General features: G+C 47.3%; 1 protein-coding gene across 1 annotated transcript; it reads right to left on the bottom strand.

The window, feature by feature from the left end:
- Nucleotides 1–1,246: 1,246 nt before the first annotated feature.
- Nucleotides 1,247–9,687, bottom strand: LOC116947134 (lecithin retinol acyltransferase). Its single transcript, XM_032962564.2, has 2 exons — nucleotides 4,657–9,687; nucleotides 1,247–3,463 (listed from the first exon to the last, which is right to left on the bottom strand). Exons 1-2 carry the CDS (start codon nucleotides 5,326–5,328, stop codon nucleotides 3,311–3,313), a joined length of 825 nt encoding a protein of 274 aa, XP_032818455.2. The 5' UTR covers nucleotides 5,329–9,687; the 3' UTR covers nucleotides 1,247–3,310.
- Between the last annotated feature and the right edge of the window lie 897 nt (nucleotides 9,688–10,584).

Consider the following 10,584-nt stretch of genomic DNA (forward strand, 5'->3'; position numbering starts at 1 on the left):
AAGTACCCTCTACACGACGTTTTGTGGAAGTCGCTCATTAGAAAGACATTGTACAAACGGTGACCTTTTTTTCGCCTTTAACGCCACTAAAACTGGTGCGCACGAGTAAAATAGAGGCGCGAGGGGGACTGGGAAAATATTAAAGCGCCGACATCAGCAGCACGCGTGCAAAGAGCAGCCACCTGCACGGGGAAGGTGGTTGTCGTTGGTGGTGTGACTTTGTGATGCGCATCGCTTCTAGTGCCGCAGCCATGTAAAACAGCCAATGGGCATGCGATTAGCACAGGGAGGAGCGGTAGTGGCTAATAAATAAAAAAATCCTCTAGCGCGTGGAGGAAGGGGCGTTGGTGGGGGGGGGGGAGTCAAATTTTTTTTACAGGGACTCCTCTACTTACAAAAAAGTTAGGTTCCAGAGGTATGTTCTTAAGTCGATTTGTTCATAAGTCCAACTTTACTCCTGTCGATTCCAAACATGTTGTACGGCATGTACACTAAACACGTGGAATGGCTTTAAAGGTGGTATAATCTCCTATAGATGTAGATGCCACTGGTTCCTTATGTTCTGCAGATGTAGATGCCACCACCACCATCTATTGCGTGGTGGTTTAACTTACGACTCTTGATCCGAACAGGCAACTGGACATACGGACAGGTTTGGTCGTATCTGAAGTTTGTAAGTCGAAGTATTGGAGTCCCCGTAATAATATTTAACAATAATGCGCGGGATTTTTATTATAATAAATGAATGCTGCCAAACTTCTGGATCGCGGTTGGTGATGGTGATGTCTTACCAAGGCTTTAATCACATCGCATAATTGTACAACTGCATTCATTATGATTAATTCAAAAGTGCAACAATATGAAAACTTTACACGTAACGCAACATCACTAACATGGTTAACGCAGAGCATTCTTATTGACTTGTCTTCGTTTCCAATGTACCGATAACGTGCTGTGCACTATTAAAATACCAATTTGCCTATATCACGATCATAGACCGTTGTAACTGTTCTCTACATTTATGCATGTCTAATGTTAACCCAAAACATGCTTCCAATGCAGATGTAATGAGAGAGTACACCGACGGACGCCGACCTGCTGGATAGGCTTCGCTGCATCAGCCATAAGCCAATCAGGATAAGTGGGTTCATCTGGACCAAAGTTCATGGGCGGAGCTCAAGGGTGCTCGTGGGAACTATCGGGAAGGTTCTAGAAATAAATAAGTAAATAAAGACGCCAGTCAACGTTCGTCGTAGAAGTGTTTTATTACACACACATTATGGTAAAATATTTACATTAATTATCACCGCTTTCGAGTGTGGTGTTTTTTTTTTTGGGGGGGGAATTGCCACCGAATATGGACAACACAACACGTGCCCAACGAAAATGAGAAGTGAAAAACGCGTGGCGTGATTCCGCGACGCATGCTAATGAGCTGGTGACGTCACAGGGGTCACGGCTATGTTGTGCTGCAGATTCCAATGAACTGCAAAAGCGACACTTTTGAGCTAATAATAATAAGAGGTTTGCTCGAAAAAAGAAGTGGGAAACACGGCCTTCTAATTCGTCGAATTTTTTTAAAACATTTTGAAACCAAATAGATTCCGAATGAAAGTCAGATTCCTTCTGTATTTTTAATCAACAACCAAAACCTTTAGCTGCTAAAAACCCAATTAATGCCATTGCACAGACTGTGCCCACAATTAACATTTACTGAGTACTTAAATTTGTTTTTAACACATTTGCTGAGCACAGACCTAAAGGCTCAAAACTACCAAAAGGCCAAGTGGCGAATGGGATGTGTGAAAATACGTTAATTTCCATGTGGAGTGACGGATGTGTATTGTATTGGTGTATTGTCTGCCTATCTTACGTTCTCCACGACTCGAATGATGACGATGAGTCGAGGGGCACAGGTTGATAAGCCACGGTGCCACCCACCATTGTAAGCTGCATTTGTCGGGGAGGCTGACCCCCGTCCCCTCGCTCATGTGGGATCCACTGCTCCCCTCTTCCGTGTCCTGGGGTGGTGTTACTGCTCACCGACGCGCGGGACCCGGGGTCGGACGGCAGGGGCGTCACTCGTACACGCGCAGCCGATTGGAGGAGGTGCCCCGGAGCAGGTTTAAAGGGCTGTGTGAACAACCTCGCGGGTACGCCGCCCGTGCGCCTATCGCACACGTTAACCACGAGCTACGCCGTTATAATCTCGCGCACACGTTAAGCAGAGGCGGCAGAGGCGGCACTGGTCCCGTGTGGTATGAGCCCGACCTGTTCACTCTCTGAGGCCAAATTAAAATTAAAGAAACCGGTGCAGGCATGCCAATATTAATAGGTGTATACTAACAGCTCCTGCTTTCACAGACTCAAAGGCTACACAGCTGGAGAACATTGTTGTGAGCGTGTGAGTTTTATCTCGTGTGTAATGGTGTGTCGAGGGTGGCATGGCAGCGTCATCGCCGCTTGTTGTAGAGGCTTGCGATTTGATTCCTACAGGCCGCACTGGTTAATACTGCAGATGTATCAACCACAGATGCGTGCCATATGTCTGCTTCACAGTGAGCGTTACATTTTGGTGAAGGGTTGACACTTTATCGATCTGGGATCGAGACCCAAGTCAAACTGAACTGTCTCTGAAGAAGGCAACGAAACGGATGAAGATCAACACGGTGCATTACACACAAACATGGCAAGGGGGAAAGACAAACATCCCTGGGTGTTTTTTTCTCACCCGGGATTTATTTTGTGTGTACAGGAGATATTCCCACTGCCTCCATGTGTAGACTGCGTCGCATCACATTCACCTGAAATCGCAGTCCCAATAGCTACGCACACGTGGACAGCAACGTAGCAATCCGTCACTTCCACGTCGCCACTGGTGCAAATGAGACTGCTCCTGTGAGTCAGTGGGTCTCTGTGTGAGTCTGTGGATTTCTGTGAGTCTGCGTGCCTGTATGAGTCTAGAGGTCTATATGTGAGTATAGAGGTCTATATGAGTCTAAATGTCTCTGCGAGTCTAGAGATGTCTATGTGAGCCTAGAGGTATATATGTGAGTCTAGAGGTCTCTATATGAGTCTAGAGGTCTTGATATTATAAGAGTGTAGTGGTCTTAATGTGAGCCTAAGGCCAGATGGTGGGATATTGTGAGGACAGATCGTGGAGGTCGCTTGTCGACTCTCAGGAGCTGCGGAGGGGAGCCAGCGTTGGTGAGGAGGTGTCCTGGTACAGCATCAACAGCTTTGGCCACGATGACGCCTTCATCTTCATCGTTGGTCTCGTGAGGAAGAGACGGAGGCGGCTGAGCGGGGTTTACCCAGCCATCCACAGGAGGATGTTGAAGAGGAACGTGGTCAGAGCGAGGGGCAGAGACGCTCCGCAGTAGAGACAGAGCAGCACGCCGAGAGAGACTCCGCAGAGCACGCTGCGCTTATCTCGGATGCACGCCTTGATGAATGCGCAAAACTGCAATGAGATAAAGACAAAAAGACACAGACCCCCGTATAGCCTTAACAGACTGTTGGGGCAAGTGCTGTTAGCGAGTAGAACCTATGAAGGCCGGAATGGCACACGAGGGGATGTGTGGCCAGCACCATGTTCGGCCGCCTTTGTCTCCCCAGTAGCGACGATTACACACCGCGCCAGGTACTCATTTGAGGCTGAGTCGACCGAGCTGAGACCCAGGACTGGTTCAGATATTCGTCTTCCTTTTGGTCGTTAGCGGGAATCGAACACGGGTGGCCTTGTTCGATTAGAACGGTTGGCTACGTACTGTGCGAAAGAAGCTCAACATACATATACACAAACGTGGCGTAGCTCGCTAACCACTGCACCACCGTTTAAACCTTTTCAGCTATCATTCGTTGAGGGGACAGAAATGTGGCTCTGATCTTGGCGTCCCGTTATTCCTTCATTATATGTCCTTTCCATACAAGGAGGCCTGAGACACTTGTCAAAGGTGTCGAATATGGTCACATTATCATTATTATTAAATCCAGAACATGTACTTTCCATAGACCGAGCGTGATGTTCATTGCATCCATGCGAATTGTTTAAGTTCCAGAGTAAAATGTTTGCATACTTGGCAGTACGCGTTTGCTATGCATGTGGTCATCGACACCCTAGACACCCTTGCAATCGAGATTTTCCATCTCCAAAGGGCTTGTCTAGATGAAACACGTTACACATGAACCTATAACCACCGGCCAGGCGGCTCGGTGATAGAATGAGCGGTTCCTCATCAGAAGCTTGTGAGTTCAAATCCTGGTTGAGAGTTGGGGGTTCGGGGGAGCGGGGTTGACTCATCCTATCATCAAAATGTGTACCACTATGTGGTGAAGTCTAAGGTGGTTGTCCTATGGATAGACTCGCCCCCCCTCCATCATCCCAGGCAGGTGGAATTCCCACTAATTGTTCAGGGCTGTAAACGGATACGCACTAATGCATCTCATTCGTTCAGAACATCATTGTAAATACATTTGTCAGTCAACTTTTATCACTGGAAATGTAATTAATGTAGCATTGCGTTATCTTTGCTTTCTCTCTCAAGTTCTCACCGAGATAAAACAAAAAATATTGGAGCTTGACGAACGCCCCACGCAGTTTGTGTTTGTATGAATGACGTCACAGAGCGAAAGTGCCCGCGTGCGTGCTAGCACCTGCTCGGTCTGGTCGCTCCACGCCGATCCGTAGCGGCAATGCGTGGCAAAGTGCTCGCAGTTGTTCCACAACAGCGAGTAGACGCAATCGCCGCGAAAGTTCTCGGCTAGACTTGCGACCTCCTCCGCGGGCAAAGGGCGGCTGCGCTCCTTCTTGAGCGCGGCTCGATCGCCGCCACCGCCGCCGCCGCCGTTCTTCCCGCCGTTCTCCTCGTGCATCTCCGCGAAGTCGGTGGCGTTCACCAGCACGGTCGGTGCCCCGTACACGAAGTCGTCGTAGGCGTCGATGCGGACCGTGCCGTTACGGGCCACGGAGCCCAGCACGAGGCGCGTGTTGGTCACGACGCTCCGGACGCGCCGCGTATCGCTCGTCAGCAGCGGCAGCACGTCGGGCAAGAAGTGCGCGACCCTCTGCTCGCCCAGGTAGATGCCCACGTGCGTGAAGAGCGTGCGTGGCACCTGCAAGAGGTCTCCACGCCGGTGCGCGCAGTGGCTCCGCTCTGCCGCCGCCCCCGCCGCCGCCGTGGCGTCTTCGCGCGGAATGACGTTTCGGGACAAGGCCTGCCTCGGGCGGCTCGCAGCACCCCGCGTGGAGTGAGAGTCTCCTCCCGGCGACTCGGCTCCTTCATAATTGCGGGACGCACCGCCCTGCACAATGCTGCTCCTTTGCATGCCGACTTTGTGCGCTCCTCGCCAGTGATGAATGGGAGTTGTGCTCGTGAATAGCCGCGTTTTATTCTCACGTAGCAAGTGAATCAAAGCAGGGGATTGGATGGGAGATTAGGGGAGAGGGTGTGTTGCGCAATACACTCGGGGGTTGGCGACAAGGTTGAGGATTGAGCTGCGAACGCCGCTGTACTCCCACTGTTTGTTGGCGAAGTGGGACCGGAGTCGGTGCAGAACGTTACGGGATATTCCAGGCTAATGTTTGCGGATGTTTCAACCGTAGCAAAGGTGATATAAGATTGTTTATTTTCGCACATAGTGGTACTTTAGCACCAGAATTATGTGCAAATGAGGTAATATCCCTTGCCGATACAGCTGACTCGATTCATTCCTAACTGAAACAAAATCCGCCGTTTAAGCACGCCATCCATGGGACCCAAAAACTCTACCACGCGTGTGTCGAGGATATTTTGCCTTTCACATTCTCCCACGAGCAGAATAGTACCACTGCTCCATCATCGTTTCTCGGGGCCAGCTTACATTCTGAAATATAATTGCCACTTAACACAACTCGCAAACCGCACTCATTCCATCGCCTTTCTCCTTTGAGTGCCCGCATTGTCATCCGTATGAATAGTTCACTTTCGCGAAGTTGTATAGTCGCAAAGACACCGTTGGAGTTGCATCTGTGTTCATGTGCCATGCATTGAGTTGGACCGATAACTGGTACCGTTATTGTGAACTTTATTTAAAATATTTAGGCAAGGCTCACTGAGCTATGGTAGCTCTTTTTCAGAAGCGACCTGGCCACAACTGATAGCTCAACGAAAGTGGTTTATAAAGTGGAAATGTACTACAGGCAAATACTCTAAACGCATGTTTCTATATGTGGAGGAAAAAACCGGAGGACCCGAAGAACAATCCACGCGGACACGGGGAGAGAGAGAGACATGCAAACTCCAAATATACAGCAGGCGTCAGGATTGGGATCAAACCCACGAACACCTGCATACCAGGCGAGGTAGCTAACATCTCGCCACCGTGGCGCCCATGACCGTAAACGGCATAGTTTTGATATATAGACATAGGCCGATCGGGAAATATGTTTGGGTTTGGAGCGCAGTGGACGAGGTGGCAACCGGGGCTGTGGGGGGCTGCAACCCCCCTCTGTGCACACGCAAGGACCTCTCACGAGGGGCCAACACTGGCGTGAAACCAGCAACAACTTCAATCGTGCGATCCTATGTGGAACACGTTTCAGTCAAATGAACACAGGAGAAGTTCACTCACGTGATTACTTGAAGTGGGTACTGTGAAAGGTGGCAGTGCTGTGGTACGACAACATACGATTCGGCAATATAATAATCACGTCAGCTTAGGCAGTTACAAAACGTACTTTTGGAATTCCTCACCGTGTATTTAAAGCCACGACAATTCCTCAATACGGTGGATTTACACGATTAACCTAAGCTTGTGCAGGGGCTCAGGTCCACAGGAATGCTGGACTTGGGCAAAAAGTGATCCGCCTTAATTGGGCTTTTTCTCTCGACTGCCGCGATGTAACATCGACCACAACTCGCATCTCAAACTCCATCGGGAGACAGATGCGGCATTCGGAGCTTCGTTATTTTACTTTCCAAAGAGTCCTCAATTCCATCGATACTTCAATTGTAGTGTGCACAGTTTTATTCAGGGACTGTGTGTTGCGTTGATGTGATCTGGGACTGTTGTTGCTGTTGTTTTGCTGCTTTTTCCAAGTTTGGGAATTAATGTACTTAAGTAATTTAAACGTTTCTGTTATTGCTTAAGAGGCGCCATGCTGGCGAGATGTTAACTACTTCGCCGAGTATACAGGTGGTCGTGGGTTCGATCCCGACCCTAACCGTGACGCTGATTTATTTGGAGTTTGCATGTTCCCACGTGGTCGCGTGGATGTTTTTCTCCGGGTCCTCGTGTTTCTCCCTCCAAATTTAGAAACGTGCGTTTAGAGTATTTGGCTGCTGTAAATTTCCACATGATAAGCCTCTACGTTGAGCTATCACTTGTCACCAGGCAGTTTCTGAAAAAGAGCTATATAGCTTAGTGGGCCTTACCTGGTAAAATACAAATAGTTTAATGTATGTTCACTGATTTGCTTACATTTCCTACACTTTGCACTCCTATCGTGTTTCTGTATTGTTTGTGGTTGTAACTTTCTGAACCGCCCCTATCGGAAATCTGTAAAAAAGCGCTTCACACCTCATCGGATTTCTGCAGGAAAAATAATTAGTCTGATTCTGAAGGCGAATGGCTGAAGGATAGCGTTCTTATAGCATCAGGGCAGCCTAAAGTGCCGTTGCAGCTTAAACTTCACAACACGTAGGTATTCACAACCAATATAATTCTTAGGATTGTTAGGCGACAATGATCTGGCCAAATGTCTGTCGTCAAACCCTCCACCACTGAATATAGCCAAACCATTTTCATTGCCACGTGTACTATTTAAATACGGGTGGTTTGTGACGAACGTTTGTAAAGATCATAACGTGACTTAACCCATGAATCAGTGCTGCCTCTTCTTAAACCTCGTTGGAGAAGTGACACATTAGATTCAACTCATTAATCTGTTGTCAACCACTCGTGCCTGCCGAAGGTGGGAAACCCCTGCGGAGCCGCGTCCAATGCGACACAGACAGCGATTCTGATGACGTTACGAAGCTCCCTCCCACCCCCACCCCAACTATTTCCATGCGATTTGAACAGTCGAGTTCTGAACTGGACTGTGCTCAGCGTGGCGGCGAGCTCAGTATTGGGTCGCCTGTCGGCGTCTCGTGGTGACCGCTACGCACCGACCAGAAGAAAACGACTTCCGATGATGAATTAACGAGTCTGTCTCATCAGCAGTCACGCACGCGCTCGCAACAATTCTGGCGAACCGTCACGTGCTTATGGCAATCAGATGTTCGTTGCAACAAATGACACTCGTTAGACATCGGTTCTAGCTCGATGCCAAACTATATAATTAAGATCACATGGGTGGTTGAGAACTTGGTGGGAGTGGTGGTAAGAAGAAGTACTTTAGGTGAAAGCCTTTAGGCAAGTTCCAACTCTTTGCCAATCTTTATGCCAACTCAATAACTCATTCATCCTGAGTAACGAAGTCTTCATGCTTCTGGCAGTTTTCCACTTCCCCTTCCCCCACGACTAAAAACTGGGCCCTTCTTGACGTGCCACTGCCTTTCATTTAGGCCCATTCATCAATCAAGCCACTTCAGTATTATTCTCTCCTCCCAGCTTCCTTTACATTGAACACAGTGCTTTGTTTGCAGGGTTTGGTTGAGGATTCACCAGTGAATGTTTGCTCTCGCATTCTTACAAAGTTAGGATGCACAAGTAATATATATACTCATAATTCATAGCTTATGATACGCTAATGAAACGTGACATTAATTAAGCATCTTTTTGGGGGTTTTAGCAGCATATACATTTTTTTACAAATTTAAATATTGCTTAAGTTTACTCGCATTAAGTGCGTGGGACAGAGGTCAAAGTGCTGCCGTGTTCCCTTCCAGACGCCTGCTTCTTCTGTATTAAAACTAGGTACAGCTCACTGAGCTATATCGCGCATTTTCAGAAGCGACCTGGCCACAATTGATAGCTCAACGAAGTAGCTTGTCATGTGGAAATGTATAGCAGTGAAATACTCTAAACGCATGTTTCTAAATGTTGAGGGGAAAACCGGAGGACCCTGAGAAAATCCACGCGACCACGGAGAGACACGCAAACTCCAAATAACACACGCAGGGTCGGGACCGAAACCACGACCTCCTGTATACCAGGTGAGGTAGTTAACATCGCACAATCGTGGTGCCCCAATTTCCACGAAATACCCAGCATCCATCTCAGACACTCAAGCTCAAATTCCTAATTATTTTCGAGCTGCTCAGTTAGGGTCTAGCTCTGTGGCCCACACAGTAGCACAGATATATAATGCTGTAGACTCCCAATACCCGCATCTTTATGCTTGGATTAATTTCTTCCAAAGTTGTTTCCAGAGCACATGATAAACATGCCCTGGTAAAGCAATGCACCTCTTCACCGTCTCACATTATAGACACGACCACCTCAACCTTCTCTACTCCTACCGTGAATTGCAATCCTACTGCAGTCGCCCCGTTTCCGCCGCAAACAACTTTCTTGGAAAAGCGTGCAACATCAGACCACAATGCCTGAAGACCGCCAATACTCCTGGGGTTTCGACTGTGCCAACCCCATTCACAGTTATCTTGAACACATATTCAAGACATTAAAAGTGGGAGCCAAAATACAACTATCATGGAACCCTGTCATGACATCGCATTCTTAATGTGCACATTTTTATTGGTACACAGCAAGGCCGTAGCCACGGAGTCAACATTGGGGGGGACCAAATCTTCCTGGGGGTCCCAACCCAGAAAAATATCTAAATTTGAAAACGAATTTCCTGCCTAAAATATGAAAAATTCACTCACACATGGGATGGACTTTTTATTACATTTTTCACAATGTCCAATAGTGTATTGTATTACATTGCTCTGTTTTTACTTTTTTACTATTTCTTGATTCATGTAATGGCATAGATTAGGGATTAATAAAGTGCAACCATAACCACAATCATATAAACATAAATCTATGCATTGATTTATATGAAGACAAGTCCAGATATTGTGGCAAAGGTTTAGCAAATTATTGTTTTTATATACATAGCATAGCATTTTTATAATATATTGGGGGGGACATTTTCAGCATATTTGAATATTGGGGGGGGGGGATGTGTGTCCCCCCAATATATTACAATTACGGCCTTGGTACACAGGCCTGAATCTCACTACACACGTTTTCAGGCAGCCATAATTGTTTTTCTCTGGATGTCATAGCCCAACAGTTCACAGACCCTCCTGCTGTCAAGTCACAGGCTTGCTCAGTCTACAAGGCAAATCCAAACATCCTCCCCATACTCCCAACTGTTCTCTAACTTGAACAATATGATCACTACAGCCCCTCACTGATCAAAATATACAAAGATTTTCCCTTAAGTATCTTTAAGATTATTTATCTAGTTAATCCGCATTCTAGTAAATAACACGTAGGCTTTCGCGACCACGTTTTATTTACATGACAAACCGTATATTTACGTGATCTAACCCAAAAAAAACCCTTTATGGATATTGGTCATGAAAGCTTACTACGTGTTATATTGTAAAGCTATATAATTGTGTTGGATGCAATTCGGCAAACCCATAG

Source organism: Petromyzon marinus, chromosome 29 (assembly GCF_048934315.1).
Source record: "Petromyzon marinus isolate PM22_M1 ecotype Great Lakes invasive population chromosome 29, UKy_Petmar_22M1.pri1.0, whole genome shotgun sequence".
NCBI lineage: Eukaryota > Metazoa > Chordata > Hyperoartia > Petromyzontiformes > Petromyzontidae > Petromyzon > Petromyzon marinus.

Excerpts from the sequence above, each read along its gene's own strand:
- LOC116947134 (XM_032962564.2), bottom strand. The coding sequence starts at position 5,328 with ATGCAAAGGAGCAGCATTGTGCAGGGCGGTGCGTCCCGCAATTATGAA. Across the intron at positions 3,464-4,656 it reads GGAGCGACCAGACCGAGCAG|TTTTGCGCATTCATCAAGGC; the intron begins GTGCTAGCACGC and ends ATCTCATTGCAG.